The sequence below is a fragment of the Mesoplodon densirostris genome, chromosome 11, assembly GCF_025265405.1.
Source record: "Mesoplodon densirostris isolate mMesDen1 chromosome 11, mMesDen1 primary haplotype, whole genome shotgun sequence".
Lineage (NCBI taxonomy): Eukaryota > Metazoa > Chordata > Mammalia > Artiodactyla > Ziphiidae > Mesoplodon > Mesoplodon densirostris.
In genome coordinates, this window is record NC_082671.1 from 37,515,269 (window position 1) to 37,537,313 (window position 22,045).

Sequence of the window (22,045 nt, forward strand, 5' to 3'; positions counted from 1 at the left end):
GGGAACTTTCCTCAACATAATAAAGGCCATATATGACAAACCCACAGCCAGCATCGTCCTCAATGGTGAAAAACTGAAACCATTTCCACTAAGATCAGGAACAAGACAAGGTTGCCCACTCTCACCACTCTTATTCAACATAGTTTTGGAAGTTTTAGCCACAGCAATCAGAGAAGAAAAGGAAATAAAAGGAATCCAAATGGGAAAAGAAGAAGTAAAGCTGTCACTGTTTGCAGATGACATGATACTATACATAGAGAATCCTAAAGATGCTACCAGAAAACTACTAGAGCTAATCAATGAATTTGGTAAAGTTGCAGGATACAAAATTAATGCACAGAAATCTCTGGCATTCCTATATACTAATGATGAAAAATCTGAAAGTGAAATCAAGGAAACACTCCCATTTACCATTGCAACAAAAAGAATAAAATATCTAGGAATAAACCTACCTAAGGAGACAAAAGACCTGTATGCAGAAAATTATAAGACACTGATGAAAGAAATTAAAGATGATACAAATAGATGGAGAGATGTACCATGTTCTTGGATTGGAAGAATCAACATTGTGAAAATGACTCTACTACCCAAAGCAATCTACAGATTCAATGCAATCCCTATCAAACTACCAATGGCATTTTTCACAGAGCTAGAACAAAAAATTTCACAATTTGTATGGAAACACAAAAGACCCCGAATAGCCAAAGCAATCTTGAGAACGAAAAATGGAGCTGGAGGAATCAGGCTCCCTGACTTCAGACTATACTACAAAGCTACAGTAATCAAGACAGTATGGTACTGGCACAAAAACAGAAAGATAGATCAATGGAACAGGATAGAAAGCCCAGAGATAAACCCACGGACATATGGTCACCTTATCTTTGATAAAGGAGGCAGGAATGTACAGTGGAGAAAGGACAGTCTCTTCAATAAGTGGTGCTGGGAAAACTGGACAGGGACATGTAAAAGTATGAGATTAGATCACTCCCTAACACCATACACAAAAATAAGCTCAAAATGGATTAAAGACCTAAATGTAAGGCCAGACACTATCAAACTCCTAGAGGAAAACATAGGCAGAACACTCTATGACATAAATCACAGCAAGATCTTTTTTGACCCACCTCCTAGAGAAATGGAAATAAAGACAAAAATAAACACATGGGACCTAATGAAACTTCAAAGCTTTTGCACAGCAAAGGAAACCATAAACAAGACCAAAAGACAACCCTCAGAATGGGAGAAAATATTTGCAAATGAAGCAACTGACAAAGGATTAATCTCCAAAATTTATAAGCAGCTCATGCAGCTCAATAGCAAAAAAACAAACAACCCAATCCAAAAATGGGCAGAAGACCTAAATAGACATTTCTCCACAGAAGATATACAGACTGCCAACAAACACATGAAAGGATGCTCAACATCTTTACTCATTAGAGAAATGCAAATCAAAACTACAATGAGATATCATCTCACACCAGTCAGAATGGCCATCATCAAAAAATCCAGAAACAATAAATGCTGGAGAGGGTGTGGAAAAAAGGGAACACTCTTGCACTGCTGGTGGGAATGTGAACTGGTACAGCCACTATGGAGAACAGTATGGAGGTTCCTTAAAAAACTACAAATAGAACTACCATATGACCCAGCAATCCCACTACTGGGCATATACCCTGAGAAAACCATAATTCAAAAAGAGACATGTACCAAAATGTTCATAGCAGCCCTATTTACAATAGCCCGGAGATGGAAACAACCTAAGTGTCCATCATCGGATGAATGGGTAAAGAAGATGTGGCACATATATACAATGGAATATTACTCAGCCATAAAAAGAAACGAAATTGAGCTATTTGTAATGAGGTGGATGGAGCTAGAGTCTGTCATACAGAGTGAAGTAAGTCAGAAAGAGAAAGACAAATACTTTATGCTGACACATATATATGGAATTTAAGAAAAAAATGTCATCAAGAACATAGCGGTAAGACAGGAATAAAGACACAGACCTACTAGAGCATGGACTTGAGGATATGGGGAGGGGGAAGGGTAAGCTGTGACAAAGTGAAAGAGCGGCATGGACATATATACACTACCAAACATAAGGTAGATAGCTAGTGGGAAGCAGCCGCATAGCACAGGGAGATCAGCTTGGTGCTTTGTGACCGCCTGGAGGGGTGGGATAGGGAGGGTGGGAGGGAGACGCAAAAGGGAGGGGATATGGGAACATATGTATATGTATAACTGATTAAATTTGTAAAATTAAAAAAATTAAAAAAATTAAAAAAAAAATCCAAATTAGAGTAATTTAATCTGTTGGACTGAGTTGGTTATCGGCCTGCAGTTTCATTTGAATCAATGAAACAAGTCATTTCAATAAGAAAAACACAGATTCTAGACCCAGGCAACAGAAAAAGGGAGCGGGATGAGGAAGAAGAATTATAGTGGGGAAAAGGCAACAAAGATCATTGGTAAATAAGTATCTGGGTTGGTGATGGGGTAGGGAAACCCTCAGAAATGGTAATGGTGCCCTAGAAACAATAGTGATAGCTTCATCATGCTTGCACAAGGTGTTCTGGAAGATTCACTCCAGGCTCACGTAACTGAGGGAGGAGCAAGGTGTTCATTTATATCTGTGCCACCACATACATGCCCATCCGGTTGCCTGCAAAGTTGTAAGGCCGTTTGTCTGAAGGAAGCCTCACCACACAGTACCATTTCTGCTTCCTCCCAGGAACACCTAGCCTCCCATAAAAGACCAGTACCTGGTTTCTTTTAAAAGTGCACAAGCCCTGAAGGCTCCTCCCTGACGGGAACACCCATGGAGCCCATTCTTTCCAGCTTCTACCCCTGGCGGAAGGCTACGGTGACGAATGAAAGTTGTCACAGATGCACTGTTTCTTTAGCCACCTAAAGCTCCGCATCCTGGCCCCAGCCAGCTGGCAGTGTGCTGGGATCCCTCAGCACACCTGGTTGTAACTGAAACAAACTGGCTGCCCAATGAAGAAATCTCTGAAACCTGCTGTTAATGATTTATTTCAGGGTATGATCTTTGGTGTGCATTTTGAAAGTTGTTTTAAAATGGTTATGTATTTCTTTCTTTTACAGGTAAAATATAAACTATGACTGAATATTCCAGCTCTTATTCTGAGGAAGCATGAGATAAGCATTGTTCAAAAGAAATAATTTAAATTCCCACGGGAATCCATTATCACCTAAGCCTCTCACTCAGAAAAACTGGCAACTAAAGAACCTGTAGAGGGCTTCCCTGGTGGCGCAGTGGTTGGGAGTCCGCCTGCCGATGCAGGGGACACGGGTTTGTGCCCCGGTCTGGGAGGATCCCACATGCCGCGGAGCGGCTGGGCCCGTGAGCCATGGCCGTTGAGCCTGCGCGTCCGGAGCCTGTGCTCCACAGCGGGAGAGGCCACAACAGTGAGAGGCCCGCGTACCGCAAAAAAAAAAAAAAAAAAAAAAAAAAAGAACCTGTAGAGAACCAAGGGAAAGGACCCCCCTCAAAAAAAAGAAAAGTGATTTAGCATCAAATTTAACATAATTCCTTAAAATCTGACTGCAATTCTCAATTGTGTGCATGAGAAACACAAATAGTGCATTCAACACAGTTACATATTTCTGCACCGATATATTTCCAACTGTCCTGGAAGGTTTTCTCCCAGCTATTCCTAGGATGTTTGGGGTTTTATTATTATCATTTTCTCTTAAGTGTTTGATCTACAAGATGAAGCAGTTTCAAAGCAGGGCTTTTACACTTGGGCACGTGGGGCAGGATGGGAAGGAGAAAAGAGTTTTAAGAAGGAAAGCAATTTACTTTGCCAGTAGTATCCTGTTTTCTCCCATCATTATCAAAGACACTTGTGTGTAAGTAGGGCTCTTTTCCTCTGTGCTTGTGATATTAATATTTTGCCAAGGAAATGATTGTGAAGTCACCAGTTTAGCATTATGATTTTACTGAAAGATCAAGAAAAAGAGGGGCTGTGAGTCTGAAATCCTATTGTAACACATGGGTGTCTTTAATCATCAGCAATATATGAGGTGTCATCTGCAAAAGATTAATAAGGTTTGGGGTTTTACCAAAGACTGCTTAACTCTTTTTGTTTTTTAATTGTATTTATTTGTTATTTATTTTTGGCTTCATTGGGTCTTTGTTGTTGTGCGCGGCTTTCTCTAGTTGTGGTGAGCAGGGGCTGCTCTTTGTTGAGGTGCGCAGGCTTCTTATTCAGTGGCTTCTCTTGTTGTGGAGCACGGGCTCTAGGCATGCAAGCTTCAGTAGTTGTGGCACACGGGCTCAGTAGTTGTGGCACACGGGCTTAGTTGCTCTGCGGCCTGTGGGATCTTCCTGGACCAGGGCTCAAACCAGTGTCCACTGCACTGGCGGGCAGATTCTTAATCACTCCACCAACAGGGAAGCCCCAAAACTGCTTAACTCTTGAAAAATACTTTGTATTGGTGGATATTTACCTTTCTGTTGATTTGGCTGACTTAGAACAAATTAATAAGGAGCTAAAACAAACTTAAGGGACTCTACCATAGATTCAAGCAGTAATAGCTGCAGTCATAAATAGAGTCCAACTTGGGTAAACTCAGGGTTCTTCCTCAAAGATTATTACAGAAAGTTAAGTGATTTATTGGTCTCCCATTTGCTGCAGATGTAGAATTTTTATCTAAGAAGGAAGAATTCCCCAAGTATTTCCAGGAGAGACTTACTTCGCTGAACTACAGCTTAAACCATGCAAATCTTACCTCTTTGCACTGAATTTAAATTCCTGACAGTGTTGCCTAACAGGCTAGGGTTGGAGGATTAGGAAGAAGCTGTCAAGCAATCACTCATAGTAGTCAGTGAAAGTGGAATAGAAACAATATATTTTGTCGCTAACTAAAAATGTGAATTAAACGAAATTAAGAAAAATTCTTTATAACTGAAAATTGTTAGGAAATTGCTACAGCCAGGGGGAAGATACATACGCCCACCAAAGTGGGCAAATTTAAGATAAAGGTCCTCTTTGGAAGAGACAACTGGAATATAATTCCTCAACTCAGTAGGTAGAACAGTAAAAGAAAACAAATATAGTTGCAACAAAAATCAGAATGTAGCAGGGTAACCAATCTCCTCCACAAGCAGGAATCCTGAGGAAGACAGTGAAGAATCTCTACTACCCTTGCTTGTTTTCTGTGCTGTTAACTTAAAGATCAGGCACTGAGCTAGGCTTCTTACACAGCAATTCTTTTAGAAGGACCTGACTGCAATATTTCTCTGAAAAGTGATTACAGTACTAAATAAATCTTAACTTTCTCAATAAAAATTTTACTACAGTATTACTACCTAAGAAGTCACTGGAGAGAAAAAACGTATGGATACCAAGGGGGAAAAGGGGTGGGGGGATGGGATGAATTGGGAGACTGAGATTGACATATACACACTATTGCTACTGTGTATAAAATAGATAACTAATGAGAACCTACTGTATAGCACAGGGAGCTCTACTCAGTGCTCTGTGGTGACCTAAATGGGAAGGAAATCCAAAAAAGAGGGGATAGATGTATACACATAGCTGATTCACTTTGCTGCACAGTAAACTGACACAACATTGTAAAGCAACTGTACTCCAATAAAAAATTAAAAGAAAAAAAAGGGCTTCCCTGGTGGCACAGTGGTTAAGACCCCGCCTGCCAACGCAGGGGTCACAGGTTCGAGCCCTGGTCCGGGAAGATCCCACATGCCGCCAAGCAACTAAGCCCGCGAGCCACAACTACCGAGCCTGCGCTCTAGAGCTCATGAGCCACAACTACTGAGCCCATGTGCCACAACTACTGAAGCCTGCACACCTAGAGCCCATGCTCCACAACAAGAGAAGCCACTGCAATGAGAAGCCCGTGCACCGCAACGAAGAGTAGCCCCCATTCCCGCAACTAGAGAAAGCCCATGCGCAGCAACGAAGACCCAACTCAGCCAAAGATAAATAAATTAAATTAAAAAAAAAAAAGAAGAAGTCACTGGACACATGGAAAAACTACAGTGTAGTATAATGAGGTGGTAGGTACGGCTCCCAATGTGTTTACAATTCTTACCCAAATATGAGGCCTAATTCACTGCATGGTGTGATCCATATCACAATGAAGAAGAAGGGGCAGGGGAGGATGGGGGAGGGGAGAAGGAGAAGGAGAAAGAGAAGAATCCTAAGTACTAAAGTGAGAATTAGAGACCCATACACCAAAAAAAAAAAAAAAAATCGCCATATTGCCAGGCAAGCAGGTTGAGTCTACTGGTTCCATCCACAGAAGCTCAGTTTATTTGTGTAAGTTGGCAGTAAAAGGGTCTACGTGTTTGGATGCTCCATCTTTACCATAAGGAAAGAAGCACTCCACATACCATGTCCAACTGAGAATGTCTCTAATATACTGAAAACATCTAATAGATTCTTCATAACACAAACCCCTTTCATGCAATGCAGTCCAGAGAAAGGACAAACCATGTGAATTCAAAATACAACAAGAATTTTAGAAAGAGGAGAAGCAAACCAGACAATTTTGCCATACCATGTCACCATACAAAAGTTTAAAAGAAAAAAAAAAAAAAAAGATGGGAGAAGTTGCAAGTAGGAGAAGAGACTACCTAAACTGAAAGAATAGAAGGTAAAAGAAGATAAACTGATAATGAAAAATAGTGTTAAGGGTGAGAAACTAGGAAGTAAGATACAAGTGGTTACTCTGGTATGGAAACCATTAAATCAGTTTTTTCCCCTCGAGTCGAGATAAAAAGGATGAATGAGAAAATGGACAAGAGAAAACTAAAGAAAAATGTAATACAAGAGGAAAATAAATGTCTGTGTCAAACACAAATTAGAAGACAAGGAAACTGAAAGGAAAGACACCCAGCACACTTTAGCTTAGTGCACTGTGGGGCAGACATGCCCACTCTGTCCGCACAGGAAAGAGTCCAGAAACATATTCTTTGGGGCTGGAACCCAATTATTTTCTATGTGGTACTTACTTCTCAAAGCATGCATGTTTACACATGCGTTAATGGAACAAATTTCCCTCTCTCTTCTCTTTAAATTTAAGAAAGAAATGGAACAAATATCCCTCCCTCTTCTCTTTAAATTTAAGACTTTTATTTAAGAAAGGGTCACTTTCTAATGTGAGAAATAAAGGTGGTGGAAAAAGAAGCTGAAATGGAGTAGGTCAGTCATGTTAGTTCTTCACCCAGCTGTTAGGAAAGGACCAAAGAATAGTAACAGTCACCTAGGCCTTTAACCAAAGGGCTGAGAGCTATGCTTGGGTTAGCTTGGTATCTGTTATGAGTGTTGCCTAATTTGGGCACAGTCTGTGGGTTTCATTCCTCTGGTCACTGTAGGACGTCTTCCTAATGGTCTTGTCTTGACTCCTACTGGTGTTACCTCAGTGGCTGGCACAGAGAAAGGAGGAAGTATATTCTAACTGTGAATTATAAGAATTAGTCACAAAGACATCAGAGTAGGGCCTGAAGGAAAGGTATTATCTTTTTTTTTTTTTTTTTTTTTTTTTTGCCGTACATGGACCTCTCACTGCCGTGGCCTCTCCCGTTGCAGAGCACAGGCTCCGGACGCGCAGGCTCAGCGGCCACGGCTCACGGGCCCAGCCGCTCAGCGGCATGTGGGATCTTCCCGGACCAGGGCACAAACCTGTGTCCCCTGCATCGGCAGGCAGACTCTCAACCACTGCGCCACCAGGGAAGCCCGGAAAGGTATTATCTTATGCCCCACCTTTTCTGTCCCTTTTTTATTTGATTTTCATAGAACTCAGTGTTTGAAAGTGGGTTCTGAGTGAAAAGGAAAGTAGCAGTCATATAACAGCCTTTAAGGCAGCTTAAAAAAAGAAAGAAAAAAACAACCATTAGCCTTAAGAGAGGTTTACTAAGTACTATGTACCTAAGTTACAAATTACTGTGTACTATCCAACCTCACTTTTTTGTCAAGTATTTTAGATTCCTGGGTAGATATTCACAATTTGCTTCTGTGGCAATTATAACAAAAATCAATAAAAATTCAATTGAATCCAAAACTGAATTGAATTTAACTGCTGAGAGATCAGAGGATTTGGGGTTTTTTTTTTCTTATTTCAATATGACTCTTTGTGGTACATGTATCTATCTATCGATCGATCGATCGATCTATCTATCTACCTACCTCCCCTCTATCTACTTATTTATCCAACTGAGCACCATAAAGAGCTCTGGAGCTAACTGCCCAAATTCAAGTCTCAGTTCAATCTATGATATCTACACAAGTGTAATTGCACTCCTTGTGCCTCCATTTTCTCAAGTGTAAAATGACAGAGGATAACAGTATCTAGTCATAAGGTTATTGTGAACATTTACCAGGGGAGTTTTTAAGAATGTTGACGTTCAGGCCTCACCCAAACCAATTAAATTAGAATCTCTGGGGGTGAGACCCAGGATCAAAAAGTACCACCATCTTGCTCAGACTCAGATCTGAGAAACGAGTGAACTGAAAATGTGACTTGGATAAAATATAAAGCCTGCTTTTCAAGGGAGAGAGTGGTCCTCATACTTAGAAGACAGTTAACTTGCCAGCCTTATTAAAAAAAAATAAAACAGGAATTCATCAGGTGGTTAGGTTCAAACCAATCTCCTTCCCTACTTGGTAGTAAATATGCTACCTACCCCCTAAAACTCATGTGCCTGATGAAGGGGGTTAATGGTCAGGTGGAAGAATGCTGAGGGAGGCCCACGTGGCAATCTCTTTGCTATCACAGCTGCCTGATTGTGCCCCCTCTACCTCTGATATGTACTGTACAAGAGACAGCCCCCAACAAAACACTCTGTAGTATCAATGAGTTCCAGTGCCACAATACTCAGACTTTATATTTCACTTATTTAAAGCAAATTAGAGCAGGACTACCTACTCTAGAATAAAATGTGCAGTTGCCCTAGTTCTAGAGAACTAGAAGAGACTATCTAATGTGCAGCTGCTCTAGAACTAGAAGGTTCTGGCTATGTCTCTGGGCTTAAGCACAAAACCCCCAAAAGTTCAAATTTCTTGATTGGGATGACAGATTAACTATATTTTTGCCTTCTCCTCAACACACGTTCATTTTCCCCCTTAGATCCAGCACTAATTCAGTCAGAGCAGGGTGGAAGGAACTAACTAGAACATCCTTGGGAATGAGGATAGGCCTATTCCTGGGAGAAGCAGAGAAGGAATTACCTTATCACACATTCCCTCTCCGCCCTCACACAGCCCACCACTGAACTTCCTCTTCCTTCTGCCGTTCTCCAACCTCCCTCCTCACATCCACCCAAGGAGAGCTGTTTCTGGAGTCTTTGTTGACCATGTTGGGATCATTACCATTAGAGGTATTATAACTGAACAATGAGTGCACGGAACTGCAGGGAGAGGGGGATTATGTAAACAGATTATGTGAGGCCATGTGATGAAATCTTCACATGCCCTAAGAATGGCCCATTCCCCACTGTATTAAGTCAACTGAAGATGATTTTTCTTACCAATGATTTTGTTTAATAGTGTTGAAGCCAATGACTGACATTTAATTGGACTTGCTAAACTCCTCAAGACTGAGATGTCATTAGGACTTGATAGAGACTTCATTGTGTTTGTCCCTTTTGTGATGGGTCACTTGGCCTTTGTTGCTATATTTAGTACAACCAGGAGTCTTGAAAGTACTTGCAATGCAGAGTAAGCAGCATTTTGGATTTTCAGGTGGGATTAACTGACCTGAGAGCAGCTGGTTTCCACCCTGTGCATCCCATAGGAAAAGTCGTCTGTGAATGTGACTGCATCAGAACTGATCACATCGTGGAATGAAGGCCAACCTGGGACAGAGCAAGCACAAGAGCCAAAACAGAGGAGAGAGAGACACATCCTTGGGTTAGAATGCAATTTTAAAAGAAATACTAAGCATAGAACGGAAATCTTTAGTATATGAATCATGCTTAACTTTTTCAACCTGAAAAAAAAAGAGGTCGAAGACTCAAGGTTAATATATTTTGCAAAAATGCAACTATATTTTTTAAGAATAACCTTTTCCTCACATTCAGATTACAGTTGCATTGGGGTTTTATGTTTCATGAGACTCTCTTAGACCTTCCAGTAGTTTTTTTAGCGCATCCCTGAACTTATAAAGCTCTCTATCACCATTTCCTCTTCTCTCTCTTATCTTCAGAGTCACTGGGCATGGTCCTGAAGCACTGTGAGTTTTACAGTGTGATGTTTTCCAAAACACAATCCAACTGGTCTGGCTGTTAACTTTTCAACTATTCCATGCTTCTTTAGGAACCATGTTTTTTTAGTACTCAGTTTGGATGGTTAAAATATATATTTTTTAATTCTGTTTTTTCCATCTTAATCTGATTTCTCAGGATAGGGGTTATCTGGAAAGCATAGGTTCTATCTATTGATGGGCAAGAGGCTTGCTTACTTCATAGGAGAGTCACAGAGCAGTGTTCCTCAGGCATCTCTGGGTAGCGCCTTCTCTCAAATAGCATCTTGTTCCAATTTTCATTTAGTCTAGTGATTTTTTAAATATGCACATGGCTTTAAGAAACTCAGTGGTAAGTAGACCATAAGATTGTACACATGTTTATGGGTGTACAGTCAGGTTTTATGTTCAGTACTTATGGGCATGTTTTTACATGTTTCCAGAAAATATGTCTGGAGTTACTGAGTTGAAGCCTGTATCCTCAAAATGATGAAAGAGGTGCAATGTTGCTGAATTCCTTGTGCAATTTTTTTCCTTTTTCAGAAGCCAAATTTTTCCTATAGAAAGGAGGAAGCCCTTTAGAAACTGAGTGCCATGTGTTAATACACCTTTTGAAAGAAAACAGAATGCAAATTTCAACAATATGATTTCCAGTTTCAAACAAAACAAATTAGCTCAGGCCAAGTTTTTATACTAAACTCCCCAAACTCCACTCCCCCTGCTTATGCAACAACATTGCTTTGGTAGTGCTAGATTTAACACCCAGAGTTTAAACACTTTCCTATTCTTTGATTTGACTTCGAGATTGCTACAAATCACCAGGAAAACCTTAACTCTGTCGATATAAGATAATATTCCATAAAACTTAATTATACTAAGAAACATCAGTATCCTTAAGAAAACTTGTTTCTCCCCATTTTCTAAATTCCAAAGAGAATCTGAATATATTCTGGCCTATAGTATTTGGTTTTTAATGATTACTTGATACATTTAGGTGCTCTTCTTTGTTCAATGACAGAAGTACCCATTGATAAAGAGAAATTTAGTGGTGATGCTTCAAGACATTGAAAAATAATTTATCTATGAAAAGAAAGAGAACATTCTGTTTTTGTTTTTTAAAACTCCCATATCTTAACTCATTTGATTACAGTTTATAGCAATTAATATTATGACAGGACATATTTGATTCAGTAGTAAACAGGTAAAGAGTTAGGAGTTTTTGTTTTTATTTTAAATTTACCATAAAGCTACCTCCCTCCCTCCACCACATCCACATTTTCCTACCTCTAGAATTTAAAATAGGTACGGAGAAACATAAATGTATTTCCCATGCTACCTCTGCACCTTAGGTATACTTATCTTGTTCTATTCATCACACTAGATTTGTGATTTGTTTTCATGCTTTCTCCCTGCTTAGCTGGTGAGCATTTTGAAGGCACTGACCTGAGTATACTCACAGCCTACCATGGTGTACAGCACAAAGGCACAGCTGAAATGTTTATTAAATGGATTTTCAACTAACCTTAAATAAGAAAGTGGGATGAATCATTACAGTACACCACAAAGTCCCATAGAAGAAGGAAAGAATATAATCATACTCTTCTTTACAAGACCAGATTAAGGAATATCAATGCTAATTTCTCACTGGACTTTCCATTTTGGCTCATTTACTATAATTAAGCCTCTCTATGTAGGTGAAATAACCTTATTATTTATTTGAGGTAGTAAAAACGCATGACGATCATCTAGGTCACTCACTTCACCGCGTTTTTTGGGGAGAGGGAGCAGAAGGACACGTTACTTGCCAGTGTTACTCAGGCAGGAAGTGGCAGAGCCAAAACTAGAATCTGAGTGTTCTGACTTCGTCTAGGGCTCTCTTCTTATGTTCCACTTTTTTCCTCAGTGAAAGGCTGAGAGGTCAATCATTTGAACACCCTGGCAGGAAGGAAGCTGAAGGTTTTAAGAAATATGTTTACGGCCAGTCTGCATTAGTTGATAGATACACTGTTGCACTTAAGAGCTTCTAGGTGGAAGCCGATAATGAATGTACCGGACAATACCTATTCTCTCACTTCTAAAGACCAAACTGTCCAAAGGAAAGTCCAAGAGTAATGATATAAATCATGTAATGTAGCTTAGGATATAGATAAGTTTTTTATTCATTTATCTAAAACAGCCAGGAAGACTTAGAAGCACACCTTTAGGCAATAATATTGAGAAAACTGTCAATTCTATTTGGGGTTTCTTAATTCTAATTCTTTCCTAATAATTGTGAATCACTGCCTACTAAAGATTTGGGGGAGGGAAAGGAACTGCTTTCAAATGAGCTATGAAACCATAGAGCTATACATTTTGCCTCCATGAATTAAATATTTATAGAATTTTCCAGAAGACCACATTCAAGAGTTGAGCAGGGTGATGTGGAGTGACATGGAGTAAAGGTTCTCAAAAGATTTCAGTGTTTCTGAGAAAACTGTTGACACTTGAATAGTTTACTTGTTGTTTACCATGGTGTGATTTAAACACTGGAAGAGGGCTTCCCTGGTGGCGCAGTGGTTGAGAGTCCGCCTGCCGATGCAGGGGACACGGGTTCGTGCCCCGCTCAGGGAAGATCCCACATGCTGCAGAGCGGCTGGGCCCGTGAGCCATGGCCGCTGAGCCTGTGCGTCCGGAGCCTGTGCTCCACAGCAGGAGAGGCCACAACAGTGAGAGGCCCACGTACCGCAAAAAAAAAAAACACAGGAAGAGACACTAAACATCCCAAAATTCATAGTGTCCCTTTGCACTGTAGAAGGAATACAGTTTTCAAGATGGAATATTGGATATGTCACCCACGTCTTAACTGGTGAAGATTGAGAAGGAGAGCCATGTTGAAGTCTATAACCTCCTTATGGAACACATCTCAAAGTGAATCACGGTCAACTTCATCAATAAGGTTAACAAAGGAGAATGCTGAGTTCTTTTGCTATGTCTCTCAGAAAAAGAGAAGCTCTGTAGAAAGAGAATCCATCGGAAAGGTAAGTCCTATTGACAATCAAACTAAGGTAAGTCCTATTGACAATCAAACTAAGAAGGACCTTTACCCAAGAATAAACTGTCTTATGACAGAGAAGCCACAGTGATGACAGCACTTTGAGAGCGGAATTCCCTCATCATGTGAAAGTATTTAAAGGAGGAACTCTTCACTGCTGTAAAAATCCTCAAAGGAAACCCTGCCCCCACTCCTAATAATAAGGAAAGTGCTTCAAAGGGTGATAGGCAAAGACTTGAAGCAATCTGGGTCTTGTTGAGAAAATTATCTTAAGCAAAGTGGGGGGGAGGGGATGTGTTTTTGTCAGTTTTGACATTAAAGAAAGATCATCCATCCTCCTTTCTCTAGGATTTCCCTTTTGGTCTTCTCATCTAACAAAACAGTATTTGTTTTGGATGTATTCCATACACTTTTTAAAAGAAAAGTCATGTGAAAACCTGTATAAACAGTGTTGACTCACCCTACCCCCAGTACATCCCTTTGCTTCTATTTGAAGAGGTTGGATATGGGCTGATTATCATTTTATTTCCAAGAACATAAACTGTACCTTTTAGATATTAGTCTATTATTATCAAAAATATCTTATATTCTATGTTTTTGTTATTTCACATGCAGAACTATAACAACACAAACTAGAGAAGATGACACAATGTACAAGAAAGCAAGTAAATTACTATCTAATTAAAACATTTAATTCTAATATTAGCAGAGTTCTCTAGAAAATGTTATCTTTCTCAATGCTTTTTTATCTCCTTTTTCCAAAAACTTCCCTCAACTCTGGAGGGCGGCTGTTAAAGAATATTTCTGATTTTAAGAGCTTAGTTTAAGAGCTTAGCTTAGTTTAAAAACAAATAAAATATCATCTTTTTTTCAATCAGAACTTGAAATCTGAATCTAATACTTCTTGATACTATTACAATCCCCTTGGCACCACTGGACAATATTCTGTTTAGGGACCTTGGCTACAACTACTACATAAACATAGTGATATATAATTTATCTATTTTAATACTAAGTTTCTCTTTTTTCTATTAATTTAAAGGCACACAATTGAAGAACCATTTTCACAGGTTAATACATCTTGTCTCTGCTTTAAATTTTAAACTCATTTTTTCACCTTATAAAGATGGAAGGAGTAAATGAGTTATTGTGTAGATAGATTGTAATATTGGCGTGTTATATGTAGTTTTCTTTGCCACATTTCCTTGACTTTCAGGTAAGCAATGAATGAGTTTGTTTTTTGCACACCTGATTTTGATAAGAGTTTTGTATTTTTAGCTCTTAGGTTGGGATTAGTCATTGCATATATATATGCAGAAATATGATCTAAACTAAACTTTTAACAACTCTTAAATTTGAAAAAAATATAATTGTGTGAGATTTTATTTACTCAGACCAGTTTTTGTATACACTGTATTAAACCACCAAATGTATTTGAATGCTTGACGATGGAGAAATAGGCTTCCAGTATCGTCTGGAAGTGTTATAATGATTATAACTCTTACTGAACTCATGAACCTAAAATTAGAGAATCTTAAGAATCCTAGGAGTTGGAAGGTAATGTAGAAATCATCTGGCCTGATGTAAAGTCCCCCTTCAACATCTCTGGCACAAAATCATCTGTGATCTGCATGAATATGTCCAAACAGAAGTAAACTCACTAATTCACAAGAAGGCTATTCCATTTTTTTTTTTTTTTTTTTTTTTTCTTTTTGCGGTATGTGGGCCTCTCACTGTTGTGGCCTCTCCCGTTGCGGAGCACAGGCTCCGGACGCGCAGGCCCAGCGGCCATGGCTCACGGGCCCAGCCGCTCCGCGGCATATGGGATCCTCCCAGACCGGGGCACGAACCCGTATCCCCTGCATCGGCAGGCGGACTCCCAACCACTTGCGCCACCAGGGAGGCCCGGCTATTCCATTTTTGAAGAGTTCAAATTGTTAGAAATCTGTCTCGCTCTAATTTTTGCCCTTTGGACTTACCCTCTAAAAATGATATGGAATAAATTTAAAGTATCTTTCAAAAAAATATCTTATATTCAATAAACAGGTTCTCCTCTCTAAGAATTCTCATCTTTAAATAGCAAATAACTATAGGTACTACACCTAATGCCGACAAGTTGGAATACGACAGTTCTGCTTCAATTTTATCCAACCATCAGGCCAAATTAATCTGCAGACATAACTTGGTATATGTGGTATATGCTGGTATAATGTGAAGCAAATCTGAACATAAGAGTAAGAGATTAATAGTAGATCCTTGGTGCTTGCTACCACGTACCCTAGAATGGACTTTTTTAGATTGCAGTAGGAGGAATTATTCCTTCTCACTCATAATGTAGCTTAATAAAGCTGCTCTGAGTCTACTTGAACCCAGAATTTTATAGTGACACAACTCTGCAAAAGTAGCATTGTGTTCATAAATTTAAAATTTTCCACTCCAACTGCCTCTTGAGAAAAACTTTCTCAGCTCTCTATACCAGGCTTTTCCTCCTTCCTCTCAAAAATCTTCAAAACAAGTTGCTAAAACTAACAACAGATTATAAACAAGTTGAAGCCAATTCCATCTGTATCACGTCTAGAAAAAGTGGCCCTCATTCCCTTACTCTTAATTTAACAAGGACTGCTATACAGCTTCCCCTTCCCCTACACCCTCCCTCAACCCCCCAGATAAAAATACCCCCAGTAAACTGGTTACATGACCCATCAGTAAAACATAGCAGAAACTACGCATGACCAATAATCAATTTAATTGAAATGTAATTACAAATATTTTGTTGTCTTCAAATGCAAAATAAGTTTGAGCACAACAAATGCCACTTGGGCTTGAGTGATGGTTTAATAATGATGATATATGTTTGAGCATGGTTTTGGTGAGACAAGCTGAAGACTTACAGATCTATAATTTTGTGTGGATAGCAATTCTCACAGCTCTATAATTCTAGGACCATACTTCAAAATTTGTAGCTTTTAGTTTCTCTGAAGCCAGAATATGTTAACCTCACTGACCGATATTTACTTTATTAGCTATCTCAAGCCAAATAATAAAACTCTCTGTGAAGACCCCCTGCTAACAAGAATTGTTTGAAGCTTAGAGCTCTGATTATTGCCCAGTTATTCACTTCAGTTGACACTTCAAGTATAACTTTTATCTCATTTTTAAAAGGATGATTCTCTATTCCCCCTCAAAGACCCAAAAGTTTAAGTAATAACCAAATACATGCATGTAGTAGAAAATCAAACAGTGCAAGATGACTCAGTGAACTGTTCCCTTTCAATTCTCCCCACCTTGTAGACAACCATGTTTAATAGTTTTCCATTTATTTCTAAAAAATATGCATATGCTGCTATCTCTTGATTCCTTCATTTAAATCTGTGCTGTCCAATACAGTAGCTACCAGCCACATGTCACAATTTAAATTTAAATTAATTAAAATTAAATAAAATTTAAATTTCAGTGTCTTAGTCACATTCACCACAGTCCAAGTTCTCAACAGTTATATGTAGTTAATAGGGACGATAGTGGACAACACAGATAACAGATGTAGAATATTTCCACCATTATTTCCCCCAGATATAAAACATTTCCACCATTGGATAGTGCTGTTTATAAACTATAAATTGATTCTTTCTTGTGAATGATGAAGATTTAGCATTCATACTTACACTGTCTCCCCTCCCTTCCCCTTTCCAATTTTTGAATAGTAATATTCTTTTCAAACCTTGTTTGGTAACATCTGCCTCTTGAACTAGAATGTAAGTTCAGTAAGGGCAGGGAGTTTGTTTTGTTCATCACTGTATCGCCAATCATTTAAAATAGTGCCTTTGACGTAAGATATGTTGTAAAGAACTGTCAAATGATTGAACGAATGCATGACTATCCTATAGCTTAATATCATTTGACTCTCCTTAGTGCCCTGATCCTCCCTCCACCTCCTCTTTCCCACCATTCCAATGCCTAATCTTAATTAAGTCTTCTATGCTTTTCTAGAGATTGATTCTGAGAGTTGAAAACTAGTAAACAGCCTTTATATTATTACGGCTATATATATGTTGTTTACTGCAGAGCTAAAGAGTGCTGGGATTATATCTCCTTCTCCAACGGTCCAATTATCAGAATCTCAGTCTGCCTAAAATCAAACATTTTCCTATTTATGACAAAAACAAAAGCATTGGTTTTGTCAAACATTCTCCCTATGCTTCATTCAGCTTTAATAAGCAGTACCTCAAATAAAAATGATAGTTAAGGCAAGGAGTTTAGAATATATATAAAAATTAGCTTAAATCTATAGACCCTAAAAATCCATGAAGATACTAAATGCTGGGCTTCCCTCGTGGCACAGTGGTTGAGAGTCCGCCTGCCAATGCAGGGGACACAGTTTTGTGCCCCGGTCTGGGAGGATCCCACATGCCACTCAGTGGCTGGGCCTGTGAGCCATGGCCACTGAGCCTGTACGTCTGGAGCCTGTGCTCCGCAACGCGAGAGGCCACAACAGTGAGAGGCCCACGTACTGCAAAAAAAAAAAAAAAAAAAAAAGAAGATAATAAATGCTAATAAAATTTAAGCACGATGTACTATTCAAGCATTGATTTTATTTTGGTTACTAGTTACCTTGCTTTTCTATCTTGTTGTCAAGTAACCCAGTAGCTCTAAATGGCAGTGGCACTGTTGCCAGGGATATTTTGAATGGCATGATGATGGGGGAATCACCTAAAGACTTTTAAGCAGACTAGTAACATGATCAGATTTGTGTTTTAGGAAGATGGCTCTGGAAGCAGGCTGGAGGGTGAGGGATAAGAGGGCAGATGAAAGCAGGTCTATCAGATGAAGCCTATGTACAGGAACAGAAGTTTCGAAGCTGTAAATGAAGACGATTGAAATGGGATTGGGGAGCAGGGGAAAGACTGTAGAGAGATTAAGAGAGCATAATTCAGATTGTGGTGACTGTGGTACCTGTGGGGGAGCAAAGGGGAAGGGCAGGGTGAGACTATGACTAGGTGTCCAGCTTGTATGACCAGCTGGATCATGCTCGTCATACATGTTTTCAGGGAAAATAACTAAATCAGTCTAGTGTGGAACTATCTAGGAGGCAGAGAGATATGTGGGCTCAGAAGTGAGACCCTGGCTAAAGATACAGATGTGAAAGTCAGCAGAACACAGAAGGCAGTAAGGTTATGGATGAGCATTGGTAGAAGGCAGGGGAGAATCAGACGGGTATTTAAAAGGTGAGCTGAAGAATGAGTCGGCAAAGGAAAATAGAAGAGGGCGTTCCAAGAAATAGGAAGAGGACAAGGAAACCAGGACAGGGTCAGATAACAGAGAGAAAACTATTTAAGGTTGGCAGGCAGACAGCAGTGACATAATCTACAGAAAGAGCAAGTTGAGTAAAATCTGAGAAGAGATTGCTGAATTCAACAATTAGGAGGTCTGAGGAACTTTAGGAAGAGCCTTTTCAATGTGATGATGACAGAAGCGGAATGCTGTTGGGTTGAAGAGCATATGTGAAGTGGAGAGAGTGAACAAAGACTTGCTCTTTACAAAGCCTGGCAGGGAAGGAAGGTAAGCCAGGTTGATGGCTAGCAGAGAGCATAATGATGTTTATGTTAAAATATTTGGGTTCTGGAGGGTCCCTCCTACCGATCCCACCTTTCTGTTTTCTAAAGTGTTTAAAATGTTACACTATTACTTTTCTAATGGAGTTTTTGCAATAAAATGAGTGATATGAAAAATACATAGACATGCTAAAAAATCTTAAGCATTACTCAAATGCTCCTTAGCTTACCGTATAGAAGCTATATTTGAAGAAAGACCAGAAGACTAAAATAAGATTCCATCCCTAGAATCTTTTTTATCTTTAGTTTACTTTTAAGTTGTTTGTTGTTGTTTTGTTCCTAATATCTTTTGGTCTACCAAATGGAGAGTGATGAGTTTAAGTTTTGAATGACCATGGCAATCTGTCCTGCTTTTTTGGCACAAAGTAGGTGCTCACTAAACATGGATGAATAAATGAATCCAGAGCTTTAATTCTAGGTCAGGTTCTACTGTCAAACGTGTTCACAGCACTCAGTACTTTTTCTTCAAAGCATGTATCATGGTTTGTGATTACTTATTTATGTGGGTAGTTTTTGATTAATGTCTGCTTCTTTTACTAAGTTCCATGTGACCATGATGGTTTTCTTTACTGTTATATCCTCAACACCTAGCTCATGGAAACATTTGTTAAATGAATTAATAAAGAAAATATCATAACATAATTCATTATTTAACAACAACATTGGACTGAATTAAAAGATTATCACTTAGTTTGGACCTGCCTATCACTAGGCTGATCAAAAAAAAAAAAAGTAGATGAAGAATTTCTACTATTTTGCTTTAGGCAATTTTTTTACAAATATCAAATTTAATATAATATGATTATTTTCCTGCCTATCAAAAATAGCGCAGTTATTCAAACTGATTATTAATAATTTCATATGTAGAAGCCACATAGCCTTGTCACCCATAAGGATTTCATGCATTTGCATTTGTGAAAGGACAACATGACTAAAAGCTGTCAAGAACACTGAGGTGTACTTTGGGCAGTGTGAACATCTGGTATCTATTCTCTTTGGAGATTAATAATGTAGCTGCACTGCAGCAGGCTTTACTAATTCCTTTCAGCCCTGCACAGCATTTTTAAATGGTTCCAAACACACAAGATCTCTAATTGGTGTGGATTTCATCCACAGTTTTCTTACAGTCTCAAAATATCTCATAAACTCCTAAGCAGGAATTGACAGAGGAAAGCTTCCCTATTTCCCTTTGTGGAGGCAGCTGTTAATTTTTTTCAGGTTCAATAAAATTACTGAACTCAAACTGCTTCAACCAAAAAACCGGGGAGAGGGACTTTATTTTCCCTGGCCTGAACAGTCTCTTGCTACTTTAAATCACAGTTAATATTTTAAAAAATATATCTTACACATAAGTCAGTTGTAGACCTTTAGCATCAAAGGATCTGAGCAATATCACATGTAGCAGCCTGACCTTTAGCCATAATTTCTAAGTGCCATTAAAAAATGTCTCTCAAACTGGTTTTAAACTTAGTGTTGACCTAGTAACCTTGATCCAAAAACATTCAACTTTAGATAATTATTTTATTTTGCTTCCAAAAGCTCTTCAGTCCAGTGAGGCATCCATTAGGAAGAGTTTAGAGTTTGCTTAGAATTTATTAGCTACATTGAACAGGAAGATGGTGATTTGGGTTGCTTGCTGAGTGAAGATTATTTACTGTGCTTAACTGACCTTAAGAATTCCAGGAGGGATACAGAATGGGGAAATTCAAAGAAATACAGATTTTATTCTCAGTGACATGCAATCCAGACTAAAAGTGACATAATGTTCCATTCAACTGCAGTCCTGAATTGGGTCTATTCACTACATAGCATCTTTTGGGACTGTCAAACTATCACTCACAGTCTTTAGTTGGGCACCTATCAAAAATTTCAGAATATTTCCTCTCAAATATATATGTGCCTGATAAAAATGGAAGATTATTTCTAAGAGGGAGTTAAGTCATGAAATTCTTTTTTTTTCTAAATTTTCTCCTGATATTTTTCTCTAACTAAACTCTCTCTAAACTTCTGAATAGGCTTTAGAGCTTTATTCTATTATAAACTTTTAGTAACCACAATATGAAATAAAATATTTCCTTGTTTTCATAAATCTATGATCCTTTACTGCATCACCTTTTTATGACATGTCAAAACTTAGCTCACCTACTACAATTTAAATTTCTGACAAACCATCTTGAAAAAGTATTTTGAAACAGATTGCTCAAAAAAGCTATTAAGCACAAATAATCTAGAACAAAATGATTACTTAGAGTTGTTTACATGACAAAAGATGTTTTTCCCTTTGTAGCAGACACATGGCAAAATTGAAGCAATTTATCAAACACTGTACATTCCCTAATATATTAAAATTTTTAAATAAATTGCTTCAGAAAGACATGAAGCAAACTATATCAAATCAAGGCATACTCTGATAACTATTCATTCTTTTAAAAATCCTTTAAGGAACCGGTTTACAGGGCAGAAATAGAGACACAGATGTAGAGAACAGACATATGGACACCAAGGGGGGAAAGCAGCGGGGGATGGGGGTGGCGGTGGTGTGATGAATTGGGAGATTGGGATTGACATATATACACTAATATGTATAAAACAGATAACTAATAAGAACCTGCTGTATAAAAAAATAAAATACAATTCAAAAAAAATCCTTTAAGGAAATATTTTGCCAACACCCAATCCCTATTACTTAGCTCTTCCTTTTCATATATTTAATTATGTTCCAATATGCTATAACTAACTGTTTATAATGTTTTTTGGGTTTGTTTGTTTCTTGTCTGTATTCCACCAACTAAAATGTAAGCTCCCTGTGCGTGGAGATAGCTGTTTTGTTCCCAGTGCATTCAAAGCTCCTAGAAGGATGCCTGCCTGGCATGCTTTGAATGAACCTTCTATATACATTCTTGACACTCTGGAAATCTGGAATTTAAAAATATTGCTTTGGTTTTAAAATACACAGTTACAAAAATCTTTATTATAGATTTAGTTATAGAATCTCTAGATCACTTACTAATGTTTATTGAAGATTTTGGCACCTGGCTGACAGTTTTCTCCCCATTCCAAACTGCTACCTACATTCTAGAGACCTCTATGAAGGTAACCCACCTAACATCCCTGATATCAACAGCACTTTGAGTACCTCAAAAAGCTGAAACTAATACAGTCCATGGAGCCAAGG

At 38.7% G+C, this 22,045-nt stretch overlaps 1 protein-coding gene across 2 annotated transcripts in view; it reads right to left on the reverse strand.

Annotated features, from left to right (window-relative positions):
- The window catches only part of MSRB3 (methionine sulfoxide reductase B3), a 156,565-nt gene that overhangs the window by 2,661 nt on the left and 131,859 nt on the right, over positions 1-22,045 (reverse strand). For both annotated transcript variants that reach the window (XM_060112006.1, XM_060112007.1), the window contains one exon: positions 9,747-9,844. In XM_060112006.1, coding sequence (XP_059967989.1) covers positions 9,747-9,844 — 98 coding nt within the window. The remainder of the gene's footprint in view (positions 1-9,746; positions 9,845-22,045) is intronic.